General features: G+C 41.4%; 3 protein-coding genes and 2 long non-coding RNA genes across 17 annotated transcripts; 1 reads left to right on the forward strand and 4 right to left on the reverse strand.

The window, feature by feature from the left end:
* Positions 1-1,914: 1,914 nt before the first annotated feature.
* LOC116921791 lies at positions 1,915-6,391 on the reverse strand. Of its 6 annotated transcripts, none has more exons than XR_006645763.1 (5): positions 6,225-6,391; positions 5,877-5,997; positions 3,158-5,824; positions 2,458-3,088; positions 1,915-2,378 (listed from the first exon to the last, which is right to left on the reverse strand). It is a non-coding gene; the product is annotated as an uncharacterized LOC116921791 (long non-coding RNA). The 6 variants fall into 6 exon arrangements; XR_006645762.1 differs by having other exon boundaries at positions 5,877-6,134; XR_006645761.1 differs by having other exon boundaries at positions 3,158-5,894.
* LOC116921745 (acetylcholine receptor subunit alpha-L1) lies at positions 2,780-20,844 on the forward strand. Of its 8 annotated transcripts, XR_006645740.1 has the most exons (19): positions 7,524-7,633; positions 7,891-8,018; positions 8,109-8,153; positions 10,166-10,275; positions 10,434-10,502; positions 10,585-10,696; positions 11,746-11,899; positions 12,285-12,709; positions 14,805-15,083; positions 15,410-16,037; positions 16,516-16,590; positions 16,683-16,784; positions 16,876-17,020; positions 17,107-17,228; positions 17,301-18,519; positions 18,584-18,897; positions 19,060-19,460; positions 19,539-19,688; positions 20,210-20,844. XR_006645740.1 is itself a non-coding variant. In XM_032928089.2 (9 exons), the coding sequence occupies exons 1-9, from the start codon at positions 2,780-2,782 to the stop codon at positions 15,596-15,598; spliced, it is 1,614 nt and encodes a 537-aa protein (XP_032783980.1). In that variant the 3' UTR covers positions 15,599-16,493. The 8 variants fall into 8 exon arrangements, 1 of the variants encoding a protein (XP_032783980.1); XR_006645739.1 differs by lacking the exons at positions 7,524-7,633; positions 7,891-8,018 and adding an exon at positions 2,780-3,010 and having other exon boundaries at positions 18,584-18,994; XR_006645738.1 differs by lacking the exons at positions 7,524-7,633; positions 7,891-8,018 and adding an exon at positions 2,780-3,010.
* Positions 8,000-8,569, reverse strand: LOC116921799. Its single transcript, XR_004393623.2, has 2 exons — positions 8,414-8,569; positions 8,000-8,305 (listed from the first exon to the last, which is right to left on the reverse strand). It is a non-coding gene; the product is annotated as an uncharacterized LOC116921799 (long non-coding RNA).
* LOC116921777 (acetylcholine receptor subunit beta-like 2) lies at positions 17,707-20,273 on the reverse strand. The gene is made up of 10 exons (XM_032928130.2): positions 20,060-20,273; positions 19,838-19,986; positions 19,737-19,781; positions 19,564-19,673; positions 19,313-19,493; positions 19,077-19,251; positions 18,698-19,001; positions 18,449-18,610; positions 18,196-18,371; positions 17,707-18,129 (listed from the first exon to the last, which is right to left on the reverse strand). The coding sequence occupies exons 1-10, from the start codon at positions 20,118-20,120 to the stop codon at positions 17,819-17,821; spliced, it is 1,674 nt and encodes a 557-aa protein (XP_032784021.1). The 5' UTR covers positions 20,121-20,273; the 3' UTR covers positions 17,707-17,818.
* Positions 20,518-25,951, reverse strand: LOC116921733 (poly [ADP-ribose] polymerase tankyrase-2). The gene is given in 9 exon segments (XM_032928073.2): positions 20,518-21,342; positions 21,425-21,690; positions 21,758-21,941; positions 22,017-22,264; positions 22,337-23,606; positions 23,682-23,846; positions 23,848-24,896; positions 24,972-25,241; positions 25,505-25,951. Coding segments are annotated over 9 exon segments (3,720 nt in total). The 5' UTR covers positions 25,704-25,951; the 3' UTR covers positions 20,518-21,273.
* Between the last annotated feature and the right edge of the window lie 84 nt (positions 25,952-26,035).

The following is a 26,035-nucleotide window of genomic DNA, read 5'->3' on the forward strand; positions in this document are numbered from 1 at the left end:
ACGTTATGAAAATCAATACAAACTAGCAGAGAGAAGGTTGGCAACAGTGCGTCAACTTCATGCCATAGATGCATCAGTTTCTATCTGCTATTATACCATACGTGTATAAAATATACACAACAGAGATCTATATATGACGTTTTTGGATGGACATACATTATAAACCGAAGCCGTTCATAGAACAGCGAGACGGCTTGCACCCCTCCGGGCATGCTCCCCTCCGGCGTTCTCCATATAATTAGACGGAGCGTCGACTGTATACACTTGAAAACACTCGTAGCAGCTATAAAGCATCTCGCTCGCTTTAATGATGGCACGCGCTCCTGAGTGGATTGCCCCGCTTGAACTATGTAGCACCCAAACAGCAAAAAAAAAAGGACTTTTACATAAAACTTTCTTTTTATATGATACACAGCATCCCTCTGTGAATTCCCTGTCACAAATGTAAAATCCTTTATGCAGATGTGTATTCCGTACCATTACACAAGTCGCTTTATAACTTCGATCTCTATTCGCAATGAGACATTGGGTCTTTTAAGATACAAACATTACAGCCAAAAGACGGTGCATAAAGGGTGGTGGCGTGCAATTATGCATAGCCAAATCATTTTCGAGTTGGCGAATTGTTTCAATTCGCCTGCTTCAATACGAACAAAGTCTCAATACAGACAAAATGTATATATACCTTTCTTTTGTTATTGAAATAAGACTATTTGAATGTAGCTAGGAGCTGGCATGGAACATACACTAGCTAATTTAAGTATATGGCGAGGAGCCATTGTGGAAGCAATCAATGGTTCCTGCACATGGCAGAAAAGAAACTCTTAAAAGTCTCTCGTTGACAAATTGCTTCTTTCCCCTTTCTTATATCGCCTTTGTGGACCAGTGTGAATCAAGTGTTGTGAACGAAGTCGACTTTATTACTAGTTTTAGTCTCTCCTTCATGTTGACGTCTGTACCAAGTACAGCAATATCTACCTCGGTCAATTCCTGCACATTTTTATGGATTTCTTTCCCTCCTTCACCTTTCTGAACGCCTCATTGAATATCAGATGAAAAGAACGTGAATCGCATGGACCAACAACGAGCATAATGGATATTAACATGAAACACACAACAATGGAAGCACTAGCTATTTTTCCCCTGGAAGTGTTGCAGCCCATTATGTGCTAAAGATATTCAATCTACACATACGCAAAAGAGAAAGGAAGTCGATAACAAGGATGAGTGTTATACTTGTTTGTTTGACATCATTTGAGCCACAAAAAACTCAAAATCTTCCGGTTACCATCCCCACACTTCCTCGCAATCACATAATTACCTCTAGAATCCTATTTTAAAATTTACTTTTATCGATTCCATTTCAGACAGCTCGTCAACTGTTATTCTTATAATTACTAGATGATTGCATGTGTATAGTTCTCTGCGTATTCACACAAATCAATGATTTTGATGGGATATTGTGTACGGTCCTGGATAGTGCTATAAAATATGTGGATCACGACGTTGTCCTTCTGATTAAGTAGTAGAGATTGTAATTGATTTTCAATGGAAATCGAATTAGACCGCATTGCGTTATGTATCTATTGATACAGATGTAGCAAAAGCTCTTTGGCTCCCGGGCGCTTCTATTTGCAGACGCCCGTCCTTTTCGCTTCGAGTGGTTCGCCTATAGAAAGGAGGTCTGCGCAATCAAGCAAAACTTGGTTGATTGATTTACAAAACAGCCTCGCCCGTCGGTGCGCATCACCCATGCAATCGTTTACCAAAAATATGCGCAATCATCTTGCACCGAAATTAATCATACCCACATTTACCGTGCAGCCAATGACAGTCTTGAAAACGAAAGGATTTTGCCTCATGGTATTGAAGAATTAAAATATTCATTCTTAATTCCCCTAGTGACGACACAACTCAAATCAATAAGGAAATTGATTGATTTGCCCTGCAGAAGTTGACATTAAACGAAGGATGGCCAAAACTGTTTAGTAAAATATCGAACCGATTGCCATCAATTGCGCAAGTCGCAAACGATAGCGCCACCATCGACGTTCCAGCTACTAGTTTAGTCTTTTTCTCCTGAGATCTGACCATCCCAGGAGCTTCTGACAACCCACACACTGCCTCCCCCCTTTTATGCCACATTTTTGCCTCTGTGTGTGTGCGTGAAGCCTTCCTCCCTGTGTGTGTGTGTGTGTAGCGAGTGTGTGCGTGCGCCTCATCCTTCGATGGCGGCGTTCATGGCGGCTGTTTCATCCGTACCATACTGATGCCACCTGACGTGTCTACACAGCATCCAGCGAAATCTTCCCATCGGTTGGTGCAACCTGTGTTTCTGGCCAGCTTGTGTGTTGACAACAAACTCTTCAAGTGACCGACTAGAAAGAGCATTGTACAAAAAAGGTGACTGGAAATGTTTTCAAAGTTATCGTTTAGACTGTAAAGGAAATTACATACCCAGATAGCCGAATGCTTTAGTGCATGTGCAGCTCCTTCGTGTGAGAACAGTGTATCCCTATAGAACTCGATCGGCCATTATTATTCTCTTTGGTTCAAGATATACGGCCTTCGACTCCTCCCCTCAGTGTTTTGAGCAGTGGGACCACAGACGTCCACCTTTGTTGACCCCAAGATCAACGCCGAACAAGAGAAGCCGGCCTGTTGAGCTTTCCTACAACTAAAGGGGGAATAGAAGAAGAATAAAGCAAGACAATCCACGCACAAGACAATAACAGACGACCAAAACAAGAGCGAGTGCAGAGGGAAAAAGCTGGTCGACATGTTGTTGGACAGACAGAGTTGCCGGACCGTTGTTGCCTTCAGCCAGATGATAGTGACGACCCTGTTCATTAGTGTGGTCGTCATCAGGCCATCTGAAGCCAATCCTGATGCCAAAAGACTCTACGATGATCTGCTGAGTCATTACAATCGGCTTATTCGACCTGTTAGTAATAACAGCGAAGTGGTCACTGTCCGCCTTGGTCTCCATCTGTCACAGCTGATCGATTTGGTGAGTTTCTTTTTTCCCAATTTCGCGGAATTTCCTAGTCCTGCGAATAACACGACCGTATACACAGAGGACTGCACACTATTTCATAAATAAAAACAAAAGAGAGTCAAGACACGTTTTTGTGGTACGTGACTTGGTTAAGCTTACTCTCGGCATATCTGTGCCAAGATGGCGACATATACCTTTCCCTTACGTTGTCCTGGGGTGGTGAGCTAGGGATAAACCTGTTTTCGAAACAGTATGGATCGTTGTTTTGTTCTTTCTAGGGCAATCCCATGAACTGGACGAGGTTTCATTGTATATTCATCATGGGAAACCTTGGACGATGACGGCAACGTTGCTTGTTCCTTCCTGAATAGAACGGCCGCTTTCAGACGTATGCAGACGAAAGAAAATCAATAAAACGGGGGGATAAAAACGTGGCCTTTAGAAAAACGAATAAATAAATAAATATATAAAAAAAACAGAATATCAAAATTGCCAATTTGACGACGTCTTTCTTTCAGGTCGTGAAGGCTAAACTTGTTCGTCTTCTTTGAACTGAATGCTATAACAATCGGTGAAGACGTCAAGAACACGGGTAGAAAGCCTATAAAGGAATATGTCCACATATAATAAAAGAAAATAAATTGTTAAAAAGAACTCAAATGGTCAAGGTCTATGCTCGACCAGCAGACTTACAACGGTCGCTCCATTTAGCAAATTGAAAATGAAAGGATTGAGGGTTTTCGTCTTGCTCATGACTTTGTCCCAACATTTACCACAAGCCAAACGACCCCTACTTTGCGGGAATCGTATTGTGGTACGGCCCTTTCTTTCTCGATTCAACAGTTTTCGATTCAATGTTCTTTCTGCGCATGCAACAAAAGGAAGTGAAGGAGTGAACATTTGAAAAGGCAGACAGGAGAGAGAAAAAAGAAAAATCAGATTTCCTTGTCTCTTTTCTTTCTTCTAGAGCGTAAACATTCCGAGGCTTTGCGTATACACTATATTGCATTTACTGCATAACATTTGAGAATCTCTCCTAGCCTCTTGTCTAGTCAATCAACGCCAAATGTCTCCATAGATGCCATCCTGGATCAACATTGATAAAGCAACCCTCCCTTTCTCTCTCTATAGAAAAGATTCCAGTTGACTGGAACATTTGATATAGCTCTCCTCTGTACATATAATAATATAAACTTGCTGGTCTTGCTACTCTTAAATAAAAAAAAATAAAAAAGGATACGGGGGGCTTTTGTGTGTGTACGCTGGATCAACAATTGACCAGATGAGATACTGTTTAGAAAAGGTTCGGCCGTGGGCTATACAGGAGAAGAGCACAACAAACACAACAACGTCAGCTTTATTTTTACGACATATAGGAGGAGCCTTTCTGCAGGAAATTGATCCACAATCAAATCTGAGAACAGAAAATAAAAAAGTCCAGCGACTTTTATATTTTCAGCGAATGAAAAATATTAATCCGTAATTTTAACTCCGCGTGCGGATGATTTCTATCGACTATTCTCCGGCTGCGGTTGTTGTGTCATTTCACAATTGGATTTTTCAAGAAAAGTAACTATTTTATTTATTGACTTTGTCTCCTTTATACAACCGAAATCGCCCACCCCCATATATAGCTCCCGCTTGCTCAGCTCTTTCTAGCGCAATCAAACTCGAGTGCTTTTCCCTGTATAAACGTTCAAGCAAAAAGAAAAAAAAAAAGTGCATTTTTTTCTTCTTCAAGACTCCCAATATCAATTGCTATATAACGTCTCTATACAGTCAAAGTAATATAGTGTGTATATCTCGAGAGCTCGTGAGTTCAGGGCTGGGAATTCCTATTTCCTACATCGAGTCTATAGTCGAACTATTACAGCGAAAAAGGACGTTGCCACACACACACACACACAGACGACGGGAAATTGGATTGCTGCTTCTGTTGCAGCCGCGTGTCGTGATGGACGAGCCCACTCTGTGTACATAAACATATAATTCTACTGGTGCTGAAATGAAAAGCGAAATCCAACAGAGGCACACAACAGGATGACCTAAATAATATTAACAGCAGCAACAGACACAAACGACTGATAGGCCAATAACAATAACGAGCCCTCCCGTTTACTCGCATTCTCCCTCACGACAAAACAGCTTTAGCCACAGCAGCAGCAGCATCATCAAATATGTAATAATTCATCACTAGGCTGCGCAAAAGCGATGATGGACCCAAAGATATGAGAACTGGGCGATGATGAATCCTGGCTGTTACGAAGGAATGGGGATTGTGTGGGCTCTACCGACATAGAACGAATACAATTGGACGAAGCTCGTGAAAGGAAGGGACATTTCTTAATAAAAAAAAAAGGCACTGCTGCTGACATTTTGGTGACTCGCGAAAGAAAATATTTTGTTGTTTGATGCTGCAATTTAGAGCGAGCTGTCGTAAAACCCCAGGTTTTTATGGATCTAGCTCATGTCCCCCCACCCACACTTTTTTTTGTGTTGAGAGCCAATTCTTTTTTGCTGAAAATGTATTAAATTTTTACTAGAGGCAAGTGCTTAAACACATTTGATGTAATGGCATGAATTCAACGTGCATAATCATACTCGTATAGGCAGATTGAATCATAACCATAGGCATCATTTGGGCATTTCACATTAGGTCAATTGTATAGATTTAAAAATAAAAATTAGCATTAAAACAAGAGCCTTAGATTAATGGCTAATGCTGAATGATAATTTTGATTTTATTTTCTGGTGCAGTCTCTGACTAAACGCCAAGGAACAAGAGAAAAGTAAACTTTACTTGCAGCATTTTTTGTTCGAGGAAGCCTATGTGGCCTTTAGATTAGCATAGAGATTGGAAAGCTGAAACAAGTAGTACCTTCTTGTCTTGAAGCAACTGTATAAATTAAAAGAACTCCGTTATTGCAGGCACTGCAAGAGATGGATGAATGTCATTTTTAATAGCTTGTAATTAAATATAGGAAGAATTCCTGCAACAACTTCAAAGTAGTTGACACTTAATAAAATGATTCAAGGGTAAAATTATTGGATATATTCAGCAGATTAAAGAGGCATTTCTCAAGATGTTTAGAGATAAAACACCTGTTGATGTATAGATAAACACATGTTTCTATCTCTAAAACGACTCCGGTGAAAAGCCAGGAAAAGAAAAATTGAATGACCCTTAGAAATAGGATTGTTATATTTATGTAATCGTACAACTTACCTAAAGTAGGATGCGTACTTCAACCCGAGTGTTGGGAGCGTTAACCAAAAAGAAAAGTTTGCAAACTAGGTTCTCAAAACTCGGGACGAGCAAGTGCTCACTAATGAGCGATGACGCAAATCTCACACGTGTATGATGAAAAAAAGTTATTTCTCGAAAAAAGTTACTGCTGATTCGGCACACAGCATTGCCATAATTATAGAACGTCTCATTTCGAACGTGTTGAAAATCAAATCAGGCTTATAAAATATTTGCATTACGAGCATGTATTCTTTTTACTGTGTGTAATTTCACATCTTACAATCTATTTTTCTGTTTAGAACGAAAGATCCTTCATTATATTTCTGTGTAGGTTGACTATTTAGGGTTCCGCTAACCACTTGGCAACAGCCTTGGTAGCCATTTTAATTCGTTAGAATAAGGCCAGAGGCAACAATCATTAGGGCAATTTACGGTCAAGTGACGACTCTGATACGTGTATGCTGCTTGTGCAATCTACGACAATATCAGCAATAATTAGGAGCCATTGTTAATGTACGTACCCCCTAAGGTAATTTACCTTCTTTTTTACATTACACTTAGAATTTCTTCAGATCTCATAATGAAAAGTAAATTTCTTCTTGCGCTGTACAAACTGCCATACTTGATTTATGAACTTGTCTTTGATAATAGCCTTGGTACTAGGATAGCAAATTAATTGGTTTTTTAATCATGACTCTAGATTAGTAGGAGAGCTGGGTTCATTTATTATAAAATCAAAGACGATGTTGGCCTCGTTTAATTACGCAATAGCTTCGCTGTAAAGTTTGAATTAGTTTGAATTAGGAAAATCCTATTTGGTTCTAGCCGATGCCACCCTCAGACGGGGCAGTATCAGCTGTTTTTTTGGCGCCATTTAGTCACCAGTGGTGACTCACCACGTATTTCTCAAACATGAAAAGTACAACATGGCGAGTTGGCAAAAGTTGGCAAAGATAGATTCAAAAATCATTTCAAGCAAGTTTACCCATTGCTCGAATTTATTTGTGTGGATGAACCCTGTGAACTGAAACGAAATGGCCCGGTTATTATATGCAATGGCATTCCACTAGCGTTTGTATAGTAGGCACCAAGCCAGCAGAGCTCAAAAAATGTTTTTTGAATTCTCCGATACTTCAAACTTTTTTTACGACGGGAATTGGAACTGGCGAGATCGTGGCTCGAGTGTGATGTAATGCTTGAAAAAGATGGTACCCGGGTACATCTGTTAAGTAAGTTCAGGGTCAGTGCATCTGTATTTACAAGTGACAACGTTCAGTCACATCGGGTGACGAGTTCCAACCGCCATTTTGTTGAAAGCAAGGTGGGAAAAAGAAAGATAGGACGTGCTGATGGGCTTAGCGGATTTTAAATGTAAATGAAATTCGTTGGTACGTGCCATTATTGCAAAATCGTGGGTAACAATTAATTCGAATAAGCTAGGCTTAAGTTACGTGACTAAAATAACGAAATTTCAAATAAAGAAAATCTCCTGGAAATTCTTGTAAAGCCTATTCAATAAAAAAATTTATAGCAAAATTTAAAGTGGTTGTCGCTGTGTTCTATTTGATTATGAGATATTTCAGTTACCGGCTTTCTTTGAAATGACATTTTTATTTATTCACTACTACTATACGTGGCGATGCAGACGACAGCCAAACTTGTAAAGAGTTGTCAACGTGCCTGCCACTTACACTTGCTAGTAAAATATGGCAAGGCAAAAAACTGGTCAAAGAAACGCCATTTCGATGCATAACAGGTTATTACATTTCCCTTGTGAGCCCATGTCTTTATATTGAGAATTCAATGCAACGTATTTGACATGCACTTTTTAAAATCAAAACTTTTCTTTATTCAAACATGCAGGACCTGAAGAACCAGATTCTCACTACCAATGTTTGGGTCGAACATGTAAGTAAAAACATCTCTTATTCTTTGCTTTGTGTAAAGTCAGCTTTGCCACGTTCTAGTTTAGATGTGTTGCATCTATTAAGAAACTCCAACACTTTGTTGTTGTCTGCTGTAGGCCAGTCGAGGGAGGTCAGGTGGCCTATCAGTCTTGCCTAATGCACATCAATCTATAATATTACATGGCTTACAACAGAGCTGGAAATGAAATTGAAGACATGTAGATTAAAGGGGAGATCTTTTTTTACATCCTGTATACTTACGTGTTTTGCCTATTGCATCTATAGAAAGAATGCCCAAACTTGTGTCCTTTTTTGGAGGAAATGTCTTGACACAAGTCTAAATGCATGTAGAAAGGGAAGGGGCGAAGAAAATAAAGGGAACGAGAATGGGTAAGGAAGGGATGTGTTATTATAACTCGGAAGGGACGGAAAGAAAGAAAAGAAACGAGCCTATTCCCATTTCCTTTTTCTTTCTTTTACATTTGTTATTTTAGACATTTAGTTGCTCCTCCCCTTACCACCCGAGCTTGTTATATCCGAAAAAATAAAATGAGATGCTGTTGTCAAGTGGCGAAACAGAGAAGAAAAACATATTATACTACATAAAAGTATAAATGTTTACATCACTTTTTTTCCCCCTCCGCTGTTATACGATCCAAACATGCAGAAATAGCAAAGATAGATGTAGCAACGTAATATCAGATAGCATAGCAGCAAACCGGGGCGTTGATAAATCAAGATGTACGATCCGGATGAAGCAAATTCCCGGTGGAAAACGACGGGAAACAGGGAGAATAGGAAAACAAAGCAAAAAACAAAACTTTGAAAAATAATGCCGTAATGATGAGTTAAAAGAAATGAAAATATAAACCTCATAACTTATTCCAAAACGTTAGAAAAGCATTCCATAGGGTGGGTATAGACGTCGTCTATCAAAATGGTAGGGAGCGTTTGGGTTAAGTCGATAGAGTTTTCTTGTTTTGATTAGATTGTATAACCTATGTACAAGCTACCCGCTGCTTTTTGCCCCTGTTCGTTTTCCCTTCGCTCTATAGCCTAGTTAACGACGTGCTTGATTAAGTTATGAGAGGTAGTTCTCTATTGTGCTGTTTCACAGTAAATGGGGAAAGACTTGGTCGGCTCTAGAAAGCGGATCGATATTTTTCGAACGAGGATTTGAAAATGTGATGCACCTATTCGCCCCCGAGAGATGAGTAGTAAAAAGGTCTTGCAAATGCCAAAAAAAAAAAACTGGAAGGCCAAAAGGTTTTTCTTTTTTCCCGTCTTTGTTGTCTAATATACCGGACAAAAGAGCAAGTACAACTATTTTATGTAGATCTTTGAGGCGTGACTAAGTTTTTATGTTTCTGCCCTGTAGGCGTAATACATAGATACGCCCTAGTCGATATAGTTAAAGTGGGGTCCCCCTTTCTTTTTGCCTAGTAGTTTTTCTGTAAAGTAAAGCGGCAGCTGCATTAGCCTTTGCAGCAGCTTCCAATTGGGATCAATAATGGCAAAGTGCTGGGCCGCCGAAAGGCAAATAAACCCTCCTACCCCCCCGGAGTTCCCAGATATTTGCTGGCCGTACTGCCGCACGCTTGCCCGTTTGTTTTTATTTGTATTATAAAACACCCACACACATTCACCGTTTTCATGTGCTGTTTATGTATAAGACATCACGCGAGATTCAACATCACTTGGTTTATGTTCTCGTTTCACTATCCAACTATTTACTTCTCCTCCTCCCTGGATATTTATATATATTTATTTTTTCTTGGACTGGGAATGTGTAAAAATTTCTTTAGATGTTTCGAATAACAGATGGGATGCGTCAGCTTCGACCGAGTGTTATTGACTTGGATAGCCTTAGGCGATTTGATTGATATTCCGCAAAAAAAAAAACGCATGTTTTTTTTTTTACGTTCAATGGAACAATTCTTGTTTTGAAATATTTATAGCCCAAACGCATGTGTTATCTACATGTTCTATTGATTTTTTTTTTTTATGTTTAAGGATTGGATGGATTCGAAACTAAATTGGGATCCGGACGAGTATGGCGGCGTGGAGCAACTGATCGTCCCGTCTGAACTTCTATGGCTACCAGATATTCTTCTGTATAACAAGTAATTTCATTTTATGACGAATATACACCATCTGTCACATTGTTATTTATTTAAAGTTACGATAACAATCTGTCAATTGGCACAGCAAAATTCAAAATGGAAAAAAATGATATGAGAGTAGTATGTGACATGTTGTTATTGGTTTATGTTTGATGCAGCGCCGATGGAGAATACGTCGTGACTACAATGACCAAAGCGATACTTCACTTCGACGGCCACGTCAAATGGTATTTTCAAAACTACAATTTTTCAAGCCTAATTCATTTTTCTACGTCCCGCACTAATGAATTGGTCCTTTGCACTACGCAGGAACCCTCCAGCTATTTTTAAATCGTATTGCGAAATTGACGTCGAGTGGTTCCCCTTTGACACGCAGACATGCTTCTTGAAGTTTGGTCCCTGGTCTCACAACGGTCTACAGGTAAAAAAGAACAACGTCCGGCCACACTTTCGCCGACATTCAATTGTTCATGTCTAACACTATTCGATAACTCTACTAAACTTTTAGGTGGGGGCAAAGTGACAGTGTGTTGGGGGTCACATTCTCCCTACTGCTGGCAATAACATCTATTGCGGTTAATTGCAAGATCTTTTCATTCCCATTTTTTTTTTTGGTGAAGCAAAGGAAAAAGTTGTTGGACTAGAAAGAAAAAATTCGGATGGAAATGTGTTATCGTTAGGAGATGTAGTCGTCGAGGTCGAAGATGAGAAAATAGGCGATAGACTGGAAGAAGGCGGACGCGGTGTGTTGAATAGAACAGCTAATGGGCCAACTGCCACCAGGGAAATGATCATTACACACACACACACTGGGAGAAGGCCTTTGCGCCATGCGGCATTCGTTTCACCACTCCGCTGGATAGTTCTCTATTACCAGGAAAAGGGGGGAAATGGTGTTCCTTTCTCGGCGGGTGTAGGCCTCTTTTTCCTCATTTCTAATCAACTATATAGTAGCAAAAGCGTGTGTGTTACTAAGAAAAAATAAAACAACGTTCTGTGGCCGTCTTATAAGTGCTAAGCTAGCTATCCCTTTTCTTTGGCAAATCTAACACTTCCGTTTTTTTACTCGCCTTCTTTCATCTTGTCAGATGGAAAATAGATTCAGAAAAATGGAAAGATTCTTTTGGTTCGTCATTCCGTATCCTAGTTGTCCTTCGTGTGTGTTGGAGCGCAGAAGAAGGACCTCTCTTTTTACATGGCTGTCAGTTCTGATGGATCCGATTTGGCTGCCGGCCCGAATATAACGACGCTAGCAAAATCCCTCTCTTCCTTCAACCTTCTTCTAGTGTTTGTTTGTTTATTTATTTTTTTGGGGGTGTACGTGGGAAATAAAATAAGGGTTGATGAAGGGGAAAAAAAATTAATTAAGAATGACGGGTAACGAGTTTTGATTTGCATTCCGGTTCTTGGTTTTTTGCATTTGGCCAATGTCCATTTTTGCCAAATTTTTATTTTTTTTCATTTCCCCAGATGGATTTGAGACACATCAACTCGTCAGACAACCTGGTGGAGATTGGCATCAACTTGAAGGACTACTACCCCAGCGTCGAATGGGACATAATCAGCGTTCCGGCTGAACGTCACGAGAAATTCTACGAGTGCTGCCCCAACGAGTTTTATCCCGGTAAAGTTTGATCTTACCTTAAAAAATAATAACAGATCTCATAGAAAAGAAAACGAAAATTACACTGGGGGATTAAAAAGTACGTAAGTAAGAAAAGATATCCGGATGGAAGAGATATGTTTGTGCCTACTCGTATAGAAAACGATCCGTCAAGATCACACGATCCGTGTGTTTTTCATGTCTTATCCGTTCGGTCCTGTCTCCCCTCCTAAATGCTCGTGATCCCCATCAAGTTTGAGTGCCTTTACTGGATTGGACAGTTACGAATGAGTTCTGGATCCGCATCACAAAAAAAGAAAAAAAGGCCAAAAACATGTATACAAAACAAACAAACAAATCATTCGCTCATTTTTTTTTGTTTTTGTTTCTTTTTCTCGTTTAATAGACATCTTCTTCAATATGACCCTGCGCCGGAAAACTCTGTTTTACACAGTCAACTTGATCATCCCTTGCGTCGGCATTTCCTGTCTGTCCGTGTTAGTGTTTTACCTTCCGGCCGATTCGGGCGAAAAGGTGGCGCTGTGCATCAGCATCCTTTTGTCGCAGACCATGTTCTTCTTGCTCATTTCGGAGATTATCCCGTCCACGTCACTAGCCGTCCCCCTGCTGGGCAAATACCTCCTTTTCACCATGTTCCTCGTCGGCCTGTCCGTCCTCATCACCATCGTCATTCTCAACATGCATTACCGCAAACCATCCACGCACAAGATGGCGCCATGGGTACGGCGCATTTTTATCCATCGGCTGCCAAAGATCCTTCTCATGCGGGTACCCAAACGAGTCAACGAGGAAGTCGAGGAACGAATGAAGGTCTGTTTTTCTTCTTTTATTCGTAGTTTTAATCGTACTAGATGGAGATAAGATATGCTGGTATATAAATTATAGCCTAGCAGAATTTTCAAGGTTTTTTGGGGGGCGGAGGGGGAATCGGCTTTTATAGAAAACCACTTTTAGCACTTGGCCAGCTTGGTATACACATATATATACAGTATATCATATGGTTCTTTAGAGCGAGTTGACGACCCTCCTCGCCAGTAAACGTGACATGAATAAATCAAACAGGGCCGTTGGAGAATGCAGTCAAGCGAAGGATCTCATAGTTTTTTCTTTTTTCTTTTCTTTTAAAACAAAGGGGAGGACAAAAAAAAATATCTATATATATATACTGATTATATACTATAACGTAGGAAGATGTTTTTGAAAAAGGATCGAGCGAAAGGGTTGGGAAAAATGTGGTGAGCCGACAATAATAAGCGAAGGGCGTCGCCCCTTTTTCGGCTCTTGTGTTATATCATGTGCACTGTGCTAAATTATTCGGTCGTGGATGGATGAGTCGATGGCTTCGAGATGACTAGCAGCAGGAATTGCAATATATGCGCACCAAATGATGCGCGAAATGACAAGCAATATCTTCTCCGTGTTTAGCCTTTGGCGGTACACCATCGTCATTCATCCGAATTGGCGTTTTCTTTTCTTCATCCTTTTACATTCATTCGCTTTCTTTTGCTATCATTTAGTTCTTTATATTCTACACACATGTGTGTGCACGTCTGTCTTGTATGGATACCAAGTATTGATATTTCTGCTATTGTTCGAAGGGCATTTGAGAAAATGTAAGCCGTTTATCAGATCTATCGGCAACGTTGTGCACGGAAAAATCTCGGAAACTCGGTAAAGCATATTTAGATGTAATATAAAAGAGGGGGAAACCGATGATTACGGCGGAAGAGAGTAAGATAGAAGATTGCTTTAGGCATCTATTTGTGTGCGTAACGTTTTCAGTGGGGATATGTTTTTGTTTGGGAACAAAATTGTTGGAGCGGAGACGTTCGAATAGATCGACTTTGGCATCCGACATTCGGGAGGAAAAGAAAACATTCCTTCCGCCTTCCGTGAGTTATCCTTTCGGAAAGTAGTACGGAAAAGATCTATTGATACTTTATCGAGAACGGGGGGTAAGGGGTAGGGACTAGTGTGCAGAGTGTTTTCCTTATAGGCTGATTTCATGTCTTTTTTTTATGATGGAGTAAGAAGGGGAAACAAAGGGCGTCGGGAAACAACTTAACTGGATTTCATAGTTCTGTTTTTTTTTTTTAATCCGATGACAATCTAATGTTAACGTCAATTAACGGAATGGCAGAAAATGTAATGTCAATGGAAACCCAAATGTGGTACACGTTTTTGATCATTTTTGTTTTGTGTTGAAAATGTTCTGCTTCTCATATGTATATGACGTCACGAATCGTCTTAAAGGTAGGATTTAGAGAAAGAAGTCAGACGTACTGTAGATTCGAATCACTGGCCAAGTCAGCACTTCTAGATGTGAGACGACCTTGTTATGGAAAAGAAGCATCAAAGCCAATTGATATCCGTCTTCTTTTTGGGTGCAACTCTAACGAATATACTAGTGAATGTCAACCGATATCAGTAGACTAAATAGAAAAGAATGTTTTCCTTTACACGCTGGGTCATTTGCAGTCGATACATCGATGTGTAAACAACTCGTTATGTCCGATGTTTCGATTGCACACGGCAGACGAGGGTGGGTCTCTGATTGACAACAAAGTCAGTCGTCGTCGTCGTTTCTATGGAAGTTATTTGTCTGCTGACTCGCTGTCATATTCGCAAATTAAGCTAGTTATCATCGTTTGGTTCAATGTAGCATAAAAGTTTGGATGACGTTAGTAGCTTACATTGTTTCACATGTCTCTTTGCGCCATCATTTTTAACTTGTGGTCTAATTTTTTGTGTTTGGTCCAAACTGTTGATCGATATCTTATTCTGAAATGTGATGCGTTGACCGAGAGTCAACAGAAGTCATCCATCAAACGGCGTTCAAAAAATGCTGGTCGACAAACTTGATTTACATTTTGATTGATTGTTCTGGTTTTTGTTTGAATTGCAGTACATCGCCAATAGGCGATTAAATTCAAAGGATGGCAGAAGATGGTCGAGACGAGTCAACTACGGTTCGCAATTGCTTTGCGAAATCATCAACTTTAACAATCTTCCACCGCCACCATCGCCTCCCCCTCCGCCTCCACCACCACCGCCCGTCCCTGCCAACTTGCGTGACATGGGACAATTAGGACGTCGCAAACGCTATCCGCTAGAGCTTCAAAAGGCTATACGAGACGTCCAGTTTATACGCAATCACATGAAACGACGTGACGAATACGATGCGGTAAAAAGGAATTTTCCAAACAAAAATTTATCATTTCCTTCTTCCAACAACAAGAAGAAAAAAAAGGCGTGCATTAACATTGATGGCTTTTCGTTTTGTTGTTGGGCTGGAACCCAGGACGCAAAGTGTGTCATTATTATTTTTCCCCGCTCTTCCGTAATAACCTCTGGCTATTATTAAAGGGAAAGATGAGGCTTTTTGGGACGTTATTATCTCATTCTGTGTGTGGCCTACGGTCGGTGCTGCCACTGGTCGATCTCTTAAATATCCTTTTGTTTTGCTTTTTTTTTTTATTTGCTATTATTATTATTTTTTTTTAATATCAGGAGGACAAAGACTGGGGATTTATCGCCATGGTACTGGATAGGCTCTTCCTGTGGATGTACACCATCGCCTCGGTGATCGGCTCATTCGTCATCTTGCTCACCGCTCCGGCCCTTTACGATGACTCGAGTGACATGGCCATCAAGTACTCGCTCGTCGCCCAGCAACTTTACGGCATCCCGGATTTCTGAATGGCCGCCTCTTACCCGACAATGACTTTCATCCTCACGCCAAAAAACGCAGCACGTCTCGCCCAGACGATGTCGTATATTTTAGTAGGAAAGACTCGCAATCAAAGTCAAAAACCATCTTCAAGTCGTTCTCTTTTCTCTTGCTCTCTCCCTTTAATTAGCTATAGCTTAAATATAAATATATATATATACGGCTTCCAACACTTAATGTGTTGTGATCAAACGTACTGTAATAATCCCCAACTGGTAACTTTGGGATGTTTTCTTTTACGTTTGTTTTTGTTTTTCTAATTTTATTTTTGTGACCAGAAAAGTCTTCCTACTCTCAACAAAACAGGCCAAGAAAAGAAAAACAGCGCAAACTTTTGATGTGCGAGCTGACTTTCTAATAGTCTTTCTCTCGTCGTGTATCGTTCTTGGAAATTCTCAATTAACTTAGGTAATTACTTTCCTTTTTTTTTGCTAATTTGTCTGGAACAACCAATCATCCAATCAAGACAGCGCTAGCACATTTTTTTTTAAATCATTTCTTTCGATCATTCGATCAAAAATCTCAATGTTTTAAACTACGATAATCACTCAAAGTTTTAGTCTTATTTCTATTATTTATATACTTAAATTAAATAAGCTACTCCTACACACACACAGGCAGTTTTTCATTTAAACATTTACACGTGTGTGATGTCCAAATCCCTAGTGAAAACCTACTTTCAAACCATGTACGTTCTATAGTTATATAATTATCACGACTGTATAGTTTCCTAAACGATATTACCGTGGATGAATCCTTCTGTACACTTTTCAATTATGTTTTGGGTACATCCTTCTTTATGCCATCACGCTCTTCTTCGGTGTACAATGTTGTCAATATAGACACACCAAGGGTAACATTTAACAGTTTAACATTTAACTTTCAGACGTGAACCTATGGCCGGGTTGGGTAAAAGCCCAAAGTTTGAACGGTGTGAATGAAAATAAATAGTCCGCAAAAGGTAATGGTTAATTCAAATCGAAAATTAGATTTAACTAGATGTGAAAAAAAAAAGTACTCGTATTTTCTTCTCCATTTTAATGCTACCGGAAGAACAACACAAAAGTAACTGACACTCTGCTCTTTATTCCGTAATGGATGAATCCTTCATTTCTCACAGAGAGCAGCACACGAAAACTCTTAAGAGTCTTAAAAGTACGTGCTGCAAAGAGGCATGACCTTTTTGTATTGTTTTTTGTTGTTGCTTGTAACGTGTTCATTTCCCCGTTCATTTTAATTCGTATAGATTACCAAAGGTTAAAGTAATACGCTTCGTGACTGGAACGCTGTTATTCGATCCTTTGATATGATCCTAGATATCCCGTCTTATTTCCAGGAGTAAAGAAAAGAAAGTTTTAATTTCAAGAAAGTTGCGTTTTATACATAGGAAAGTAAATGTGCTTGAATTTAATGGCTTTAGCTTTAAAACCGCTGTCGAATTTTTAGTTTCTTTTGATTTCATTTCTTTTGTTTTTAGGTTTTTATCGCAGAGCTGGGCAATATTTTATGCATGAAGGGACGACATAACTTGTTTAATGCCCACAACGTATAAAAATAGTTCACCGTGGGCTTCTCATACATAAAATATAAACAGCAAAGGTTTTTTTGTTTGCCTTTTTTTTTTTTTTTTTTGCTATTTTTCATTTTTGTTTCTTTTTGTTCTTTTCATAGATAAGTCGTGAAAGATAATGCCGTCAGAAATTGGGCGGAGATAGACGTAGATGGGTAGCAGCACCGACGACAAAGTTTTCTTTTAAGACTCGCTCCGTCTGTTTCTCACAGTCAAGTTTATTATTTCTCCAGGCGAAAAAAAAAAAACGATTGAACAACAAGAGAAAGTAAAAGAGAAAATCGAGAAAAACAGAAATTCAAGAAAAAAAAAAAATAAATAATAAATAGGAAGATGTATCATAAATGGAGCCGAAGCGGAAGATTGGATTTGTTTCTTTTTTGCCGGAAAAAGAAAACCAGACTTAAAAGACAGTGGCTGGGAAAAGAGAGAAGAAAAAAGGTTGGATGTTTATACCGTTGAAGGACAAAAGAACGCCGTTCCGATTGAACAAGTGAGACAAAAAGATCGTAAGTAAAATGGATGTGTACATATAACGGAAGAAAGAAACGCTGGATCAACTGCGTTTTCATGATGCTGGAAAAAAAAAAGAGAGAAGAAAAAATGGATGCTGCGTTTTTCAAATAGACAATTTAGTTGCCGTCGGCGCTACTGGAAAATAGGCATGAGATAGCTGATCCAGCGGAATGGTCTCGTCGTAGAGCGATGGCGCTTCAAAGATGATGGCTGCCGTGCCGACAAAACAGGCGACGATGAAGATCCAGAGGAAGAAACGATCCAAAACCATAGCCACAAATTTCCAGTCTTCAATCACCTCAATCTCCCTGTCAGTGTCTTTCGTGTGTTTGGCAATGAACTGGATGCTTCTCAGCGCACAGCTGACATCTGGCGGCAATAGATCATCATCGCCATAAGTTAAAGGGCCGAAATCTAGCACAAACCAGAAAACAATTCACACTTCGAAGCTGAGAATTAAAAGAAAAACTAAATTCGTACTGTGATAAATCGGTTGCCTGGGCTGATTGCTTGAAGCGTAACTGCCATAGGTGGAAGAACGAAGTTCAAACGTTGCTGTGATATCGTTAGTCGGAACAGTTTCTCCAGGGATCTCCGACGGGCATGAAGGATTCTTACGATAAGTATGAGCATAAATGTACGGTGTCGAATCGTTCCTGTTTTCGCAGACGACACAAACGTGAAACGCTTGAACCAATCGGGGAAAAAACACAAAAACAATTGAATCGTGTACCTGCCGAAGTCGATGCCGTTGTAGAATTGATTCTTCTTCTTTCTCTCGTCACCACAACTTCCCTGGCAAAGGTAAATGGGTCGACTCATGAGCAACAGTCGAGGCATGATGACCGTAAAGACTTTCTTGACCCAGGGAGACATGTGATGCGTAGCAGGCGACCTGGAAACCCCGCCCAGGAAAGAGAAAGAAAATCGATAGCAGACAGCTTTTTTGTTGTTTCGCTTGGCGGTTTCAGTGAAAAACTACCGAAAATGGACGTTGAGAACACAAACAGTGACGATAATGGAGACTGTCACCAGGATCATGGTGAAAAGGAGATATTTGCCCAGTAAGGGCACGGCCAGTGACGTGGGAGGAATAATTTCAGCCAGCAGGAGGAAGAAGACAGTCAGCGAGACGAGAATTGAAATGCACAGGGTGACCTTTTCACCGGAATCGGATGGCAGGTAAAATACGAGAATCGTTAGAAACGTGATGCCCACGCAGGGGATGATCAAGTTGACAGTATAGAACAGGGTTTTGCGACGCATTGTCACATTGAAAGTGATATCTACATGAAAAAGTAGTGACACACAATTACAACACTCCAAAGTTTCTTCTGTTTCCAGGCATTTGAATTACTTGCCTGGATAAGGTTCTTCGCAGCAAGGATATCTTTCTTCATTCTTCCTGGCTGGAACATCGAGAATGTCCCATTCGACCGATGGGTAGAATTCAGTTAAATTGATACCAGTAACGATGTTGGCCGAGACGACATCGATTCCACTGTCACCCTCTTGCATCATGTGCATCAAATCAACCTAAAAAGGATAAGTTAATGTTTAATTGATAATTTCTTAAAAGAAGAATGCTGGACATCACTTCGTGGCCGTCGTAAGTCCACGATCCGAATTTCATGAGGCAACTCTGCTTGTCGAATGGAAACCATTCGACATCCATCTCGCAGCTGGACTTGTAGATGGCCGGTGGATTCCAGTTGACCAGACCCGTATGATGGACAGTAGCTTTGGTAAGTAAGGTCACCTCGTAATTTCCGTCAGCACTTGTTTAGGGAATATACGATAATGTCAACATCTTGTGGGGACAGGAATGATGAAACGTGAACGACTCACTTGTTGTACAAGACAATGTCGGGCAACCAGATGTTTTCAGCTGGTACGTAGAGCATTTCCACATCCTCGTAATCGGCTGGATCCCACACCAGACGATAGTCGGTCCATTTCTGCTTGCATCGAACGTAAGTTTAGTTACTTTAATCGATTTTCTTTCTATTTTCTACGTTTACCTGTTCCAACCACATTGAAGTGGTCATGACCTGATTTCTTAGACTCTAAAAAAAAGACAGATTTAATTATTCGAAGGATTCAAATTAATGATTGTTATTACCACTTCAATGAGCTGTGACAGTTTAAGATTCAACCAAACTGTCAGCTTGTCCGTACTGTTGTTAACTGGTCTGATGAGTCGATTGTAATTACTGAGCAAATCGTCGTAGAGCCGTTTGGCGTACATATTAGCGAAGCCGAGCGTCCCCACTTTAAAATGTTGCACCCAAACAATTAATTTCATCTAAACATAACTAAATCAAGTCGTTGTGAAAACTCTTACCGGAGAAATGGAAAGAGGCGAAACACACAAGAAAGCGGAGCAAAAGGCGATGGAATTGCATTTTTTTCGTTTTGATTTCGCAATTGGGTTCAACTATGATCCGCAATGTAGTAATCAAACACTAATGGCAAAGTACCACTTCAACTGAAGGTGAGCTTCAGAGAACTACGTCCTCGACGACTGATCTCCCAGCTGGATGTCGGAGCCTGCGTTGCTGCGAGATTCGATGGTGGCAGATCATCTGTTTCGTCTAGTGACCGTTGAACGTCCAGAGAGCAGCACCATCCAGTCGTTGCTTAGGTCGATCCTTCCAGACAGAACCTAAATCAATAACAGACAGCATCCTTCCAATGTTTTCACTGCGGCTGAAGGTTTCTCATTCGTGACGTTCCTATTATAACTTCTCTTTCCGTTTTGGGACCAAAATAAGTAAAAAGAAAACTAGCGCAATAGCAAAGTTAGCTAGAGAGGATTCCACATGGGTTTATTGATCGATCCATTCTAGAGACCCAACCGAATAATAATATGAATAAAAACAAAAGAAAATCCCTTTGCATCACTCGTACAAGAGGCAAACATCGTTAGAAAAAAAAAAGACACATCTGAGAAAAAACACAGTGCGAAAAGAAACTTCAGTTGGAAGAAAAACAGAGGGGCATATAAAGAAATAAGTGATAAAAGATCGACACATTAATCAAGCAACATCACGCCCTAAATTCCAATCAAAGACACAAATCGAAATACAACAGCAACCGCAAAAATAAAACAAAATCGGCGTTTTTTTTTTTCAAAAATTGGTTATTACATTTTTTAGTTTGCTCAACTTCTCGTTTGCAAATATTGTTGTGTCTAAATATTATTATTTTGTTGTTTGCTTGTTGCACTTCACACGTGTGGGGTGAAAAAATAAAAGGATTGGTTGTAGCGAAAAACAAGGATGTATACAGAGAAAGCCCTTCCCACTTAAACAAGCAAATCGGCAGGGGAAATTGGAGACGCCATTGTTACACAATATCACAGCGAAGTTTTTTTTTTTTTTTTTCCAACCCAGTTTTAATAAAAGATCGATAAATTTACACTGAAGATTTGGTCGATATAGAACGTTTTCTTTTCTGAAAATGGGGAAAGATTAAGTGCGAGAAAAAAAATTAGCAAAAAATAAAAATAATTAATAAAATGAAACGGTCAATCATCAGCAAAGCTTTTCGGGTTAATTAGTTTTTGTCAGTGAGCTCTTCTGGCGGACGGACAATCTGGTATGATATTAAATATTCCGGATAAGCCTATAACGTCGTGTAAGAAAAATACAAAACCGAAATGAAATAGAATCTCTAATCAAAAACAAAACAGGGAAATCGCAATTACCTGTTCGCCGCGGTAAACGACGTATTCCGGATAAGTGAGTCCTCCGGTGCTCGGACGTCCGACAATCGAATGATGACCTGGAGGAGCGTGTGCCATACGCATGGCACTAAACTGCAGGAAGGACTTGCCAATGGTAACGCGGCAGAGGAGTAACTGCCGATGGCAGGAATAGCAGGACCGATCTTTGTGTGACGGACATCCAGTACCTCCACCAATCCCGTAAACATATTGGTTGCTTTTCGAAGAGTTTTCCGCAAAATAGATGCCTACAAAATGAACGGTGCATTCAAAACCCCATCAAGAAGAATAATTTCAAGACTCGTTTCAGGTTACCTGCGCCAAACATTCCTCCAATGTAGGCATGTCGTTCGTCGAATCCCTTCTGAACGATGGCGTGAACGAAAGGAGAACCATGGAAGAGGAGTCGTTCGTTGCTTTGTCCGCCGTTTTCATCGGCTACTTCCCGACGTCGGTGACAATATCGTTCCCATAATCGACGATTGCGAACTTTTTGAATCTAGACAAACAAAGCCAACAATCAAAAGAGAATTGTAAGATTGAGTTGCAACGAATAGCATAACTGAATTCAAACCTTAAGAACGTTATAACGAGAGAAAATGCCGCCAGCATGGCCGTTGTCCTTGTGTTCCCGGATTGTGCTTTGAAGCTCCTCCTCCACCGTAAGATATTCCTGATCTTCGGTGCTCAAATCGATCAGCATCGTGCCCGTCGTCTGCGACGACGAAGACGAGCTTCCAGATGGTCCCAATCCAGCTGCATTCCAACCGCTTCCCGGATTAGACGCCGAAACGGCCAACTGACTGTAGAATTTTTCCACACCTAGAATTCAGGATTTAAAAAGACAATAATTCAATATCCTCAATCCAATACCCGATAAAACATGAAAAATACCTTTGAGGAGTCTGTGTCTGTGACCGTACGCGTGAACTCCAATTTGTTTTAGCTCCTCGTGACCCATTTCGAGTAGGATGTCGATCGTCACCTGTTCGCGTTCGAAAATTTCGCGCAAGTGTTCAAGTCCAAGGCTGGATAGGAACGAAACGATGGTGGAGGCGGAAGCGGTGCTCGTTGTGGACTGAAGCTGTTCAGGAACGTCACTGTCAGAGCAGCCATCGCCGATCTGAGCTCCGCTGGATGAAACAGGCACAGAGGTAGATGAGGCAGTCGCCAAGTTGGGCGAATCCGGACCCAGCATTAGGAGAGGTAGGGGGGCTAGGCCAGGCGACGGACACGGAGGTGCTATAACGACCGCATTTCCGGAAGGCAGGACTAGGGTATCTGAACTGGTTGGCGGATTGCTAGAGGTGGTGGCAGTGTTGCCGCTGCTTCCAGATGAGCAGCCGGTGGCAATGGACGATCCCCGAGGTGACGGATTGAAGACGGGCGAAACGGGCAACGAGCTAGCCGTAGGAGGAAGGTGCTGTGTCATAGCATCTTGCAACAAACACTTGACATCCTCGGCCGTCGACAAATCCAATGGCGTTTGCCCTTCCTGATTTTTCATGTGGGGGTCGGCTCCGTGAGCTAGGAGCAAGGCACAAAGTTGGGTGCGGCCTTTCTGGGCCGCTTCGTGAAGAGGCGTAAATCCCCAACGATCCGTCGCATTTACTTCCGTGTTGAACCTAATTAATAGGGCAGCGACGTCCAAGTGTCCGTATGAAGAGGCATTATGCAGAGGGATGAGTCCACCTTTGTCTTGGGCATTGACGTCAGCTCCGTGTTCGAGTAGATATTCCGCCACGTCAAGATTATTGTAACCGGCCGCCAGGTGGAGTGGCGTAGAGTTGCGACCTTGCGAATCGCGGCAATTGATGTTCTGGCTGGTGACAAGTTTGTGAACACGGGCTAAGTGACCTTTCTTAGCAGCGTCAAGCAATGCGGCATCACCGCGTAGAAGGTCGGCAATGTCTTGATCGCCGTCACGTACAAGGTCCAAAGGCGTGTGACCGTCTCGGTTTTTCTTGCTTGCGTCGGCCCCGTGCTTCAATAACAATTTGACGATGTCGTATTTGCCTTTGGCGGCCGCTTCGTGCAACGGCGTGAATTTCCACAAGTCTGAAACGTTAACACTGGCCCCCGCACGTACCAACAACTCGGTTACTTCGTAATGCCCGTATGAGCACGCATTGTGAAGCGGAACCAGACCACCTTTATCCTTGGCCTGAAATAAGAACAAACAAAGTAATTACATTAAATATATCCTCACGCCGTATGGGAATCAATGTTACGCTCTCACCTGGACATCGGCTCCGTGTTGAAGGAGAAACTCGACGACCGCAAGTCGATTATAGCCGGCCGCAAAGTGAAGCGGTGTGGAATGTCGCCCATCGAGGTCGCGGCAATTGACTAGCTGCGACGAGGGATTGGAGCCCAAAATACGACGGACATTATCCAAATCACCCCGCTTTAGCTGCTTCCAGTAACTGGTATTCGAGATCGACTGGTGGAGGAGCTGCACTGAAAGCTGGCTCTTCGGCGAACAGCTTCTGCACAGATTCGGTAGCCACTTGGGCGGCCGTATAACCCTGAAGAGAGACAACCGTCGGATCGGCTCCGTACGGAAGCAACAGTCGACACACAGACACTTGCCCTTCTCGACTGCTGCGATGTAGAGCCGTTTGACCAAGGCCGTCCAGTACATTGACTTTGGCACCGTGACGTAGTAGGGCTTCTAAAACATCCAGATGTTCCTTGTCGGCGGCAATGTGTAGCGGAGCGTGAAGCTCTTTGTTCTTCTCATTGGGAGCGGCACCTTTTTTTAACAGGATTTCGACAACGTGCTTTCGTTTGACTCCCGTTGAGGCGACGGCACAATGCAGCGCAGTATCTCCCGTGTAAGGATGTTTGAAACTTATCACGTCCACAGACAGAAATTTCTTGAGGCGAGCTGGATCTGCTTGCCGTGCCGCTTCCAATAAACTATGACCTTTGAATTCATAAGAGAGAAGGTCCTGGAGTTCCCGCGAAGGGGCAACGTCCAGGGCGGACTTGGCGTGGCAGTTCAACAAGGTTGGATCGGCCCCGTGGGCCAGAAGCAAAGAACAAACTTCACGACGGCCTTTTGAGGCCGCTTCGTGCAGGGGAGTGAACTGCCACAGATCCGTGGCGTTAACGTTGGCACCGGCACGAACGAGTAGCTCCGTCACTTCGTGATGCCCGTATGAACAGGCGTTGTGTAATGGAACTAAACCACCCTTGTCTTTGGCCTGGACGTCGGCACCGTGCTGCAGCAGCCGCTGAACGATTTGGGTTCGGTTATAACCAGCGGCCAAGTGTAATGGAGTGGATTTGCGACCGTCACTGGCATGGCAGTTTACATTCAAAGGCGTCAAGAGTGAAAGGATTTTGTCTTCGTTTCCGCTGCGAGCTGCCTCTAAAAGTTCCTCTTTGCGATAGTCGCCAGTTAATACAGGCCGTGTTGTGGCATCCGCTACATCAAGTGGAATTTTTCCTATTCAAACAAACATAACATTATAAATGAAGATAACCCATGAACTGACATGCGCCAAAAATTGTTTATCATTACCTTCAGCATTGCGAACAGTGTGATCAGCTCCATGCTGTAGTAAGACTATGCAAACATCAATTTTTCCTTTGATTGCAGCCTCATGCAGGGGTGTGTAATTCCAATTGTCTCTGGCATTCGGGTCTGCCCCAGCGCTCAGCAGAAGTTGAACAACTTCTGCGTGACCAAAAGAGCAGGCATTGTGAAGCGGAATTAAGCCACCATCGTCTCTAGCATGAACATTGGCCCCAGTGGCAATCAAATGTTCCACAACGTCTCTCCTACCAAAGCCTGTAAATTAAAACCATGAAACTGAAAATCAATTTTGTGTGAAAGCAATTGTTGAGTTCTGCTGCGTGTCACAACAAATAATGCTAACACACATCACTTCAAAAGTGAAAAGGAAGTAATAAGGATAAAATGAAAAACCAGTGTAAACTAAAAGAAACTAACAACTCAATTCTATGAAACCAAAAAATTTAGGAGCAGATCAGGTTGTGAAAATGAAAGCTTGGGTGATAGAGAGTTGAAAGTTATCAGCCACAGTTATTTACCTGCGGCGAAGTGGAGTGGAGACGACTTTCTTCCAGCTGTATCACGGGCGTTAACATTTTGTGTAGTTACCAACTTTTTGACTTTAGAAACCTCGCCATTCCGGCAAGCTTCGAATAATTCACGAAGAGGATCACACGGACTGGTTGCAAGTAGATCGATGGCTGTATTTATCGAGGAGGTAGACCTTCTCGTCGCCATTTTACCACTACTTGTCCACAAGTTTTCTTGGAAAGCACCAAAATCCGAGTCTTAGAACGTCCCGTTGTTACCACTGGTTGGTTACAGCTGGTTTACCAAAAATATGGTTACTAGCTATGTCCTCAGGGCAGCTGGCAGATTAGGCTGTCACTTTAGGAGTTGCAATAAAATTTTCTTAACGCTGTTAAAATATTTAAAACTTGCCAGAAGTATTTTTATCAGTTCCTAAATATATGAAGTAGATGCGAACGTTAATTTAAAGTATTTACAAATATGCACAACATAATGCAAAACTTCTAAAAATGACGACATTGGCATCGTCGACAAAAATT

The sequence above is a fragment of the Daphnia magna genome, linkage group LG4 (genome assembly GCF_020631705.1).
Source record: "Daphnia magna isolate NIES linkage group LG4, ASM2063170v1.1, whole genome shotgun sequence".
NCBI classification, from domain to species: domain Eukaryota; kingdom Metazoa; phylum Arthropoda; class Branchiopoda; order Diplostraca; family Daphniidae; genus Daphnia; species Daphnia magna.

Excerpts from the sequence above, each read along its gene's own strand:
- LOC116921745 (XM_032928089.2), top strand. The coding sequence starts at position 2,780 with ATGTTGTTGGACAGACAGAGTTGCCGGACCGTTGTTGCCTTCAGCCAG. Across the intron at positions 10,503-10,584 it reads TTCGACGGCCACGTCAAATG|GAACCCTCCAGCTATTTTTA; the intron begins GTATTTTCAAAA and ends TGCACTACGCAG. Across the intron at positions 15,084-15,409 it reads GACGTGACGAATACGATGCG|GAGGACAAAGACTGGGGATT; the intron begins GTAAAAAGGAAT and ends TTTTAATATCAG.
- LOC116921777 (XM_032928130.2), bottom strand. The coding sequence starts at position 20,120 with ATGCAATTCCATCGCCTTTTGCTCCGCTTTCTTGTGTGTTTCGCCTCT. Across the intron at positions 19,782-19,837 it reads TGTCACAGCTCATTGAAGTG|AGTCTAAGAAATCAGGTCAT; the intron begins GTAATAACAATC and ends TCTTTTTTTTAG. Across the intron at positions 19,494-19,563 it reads GACATTGTCTTGTACAACAA|TGCTGACGGAAATTACGAGG; the intron begins GTGAGTCGTTCA and ends TCCCTAAACAAG.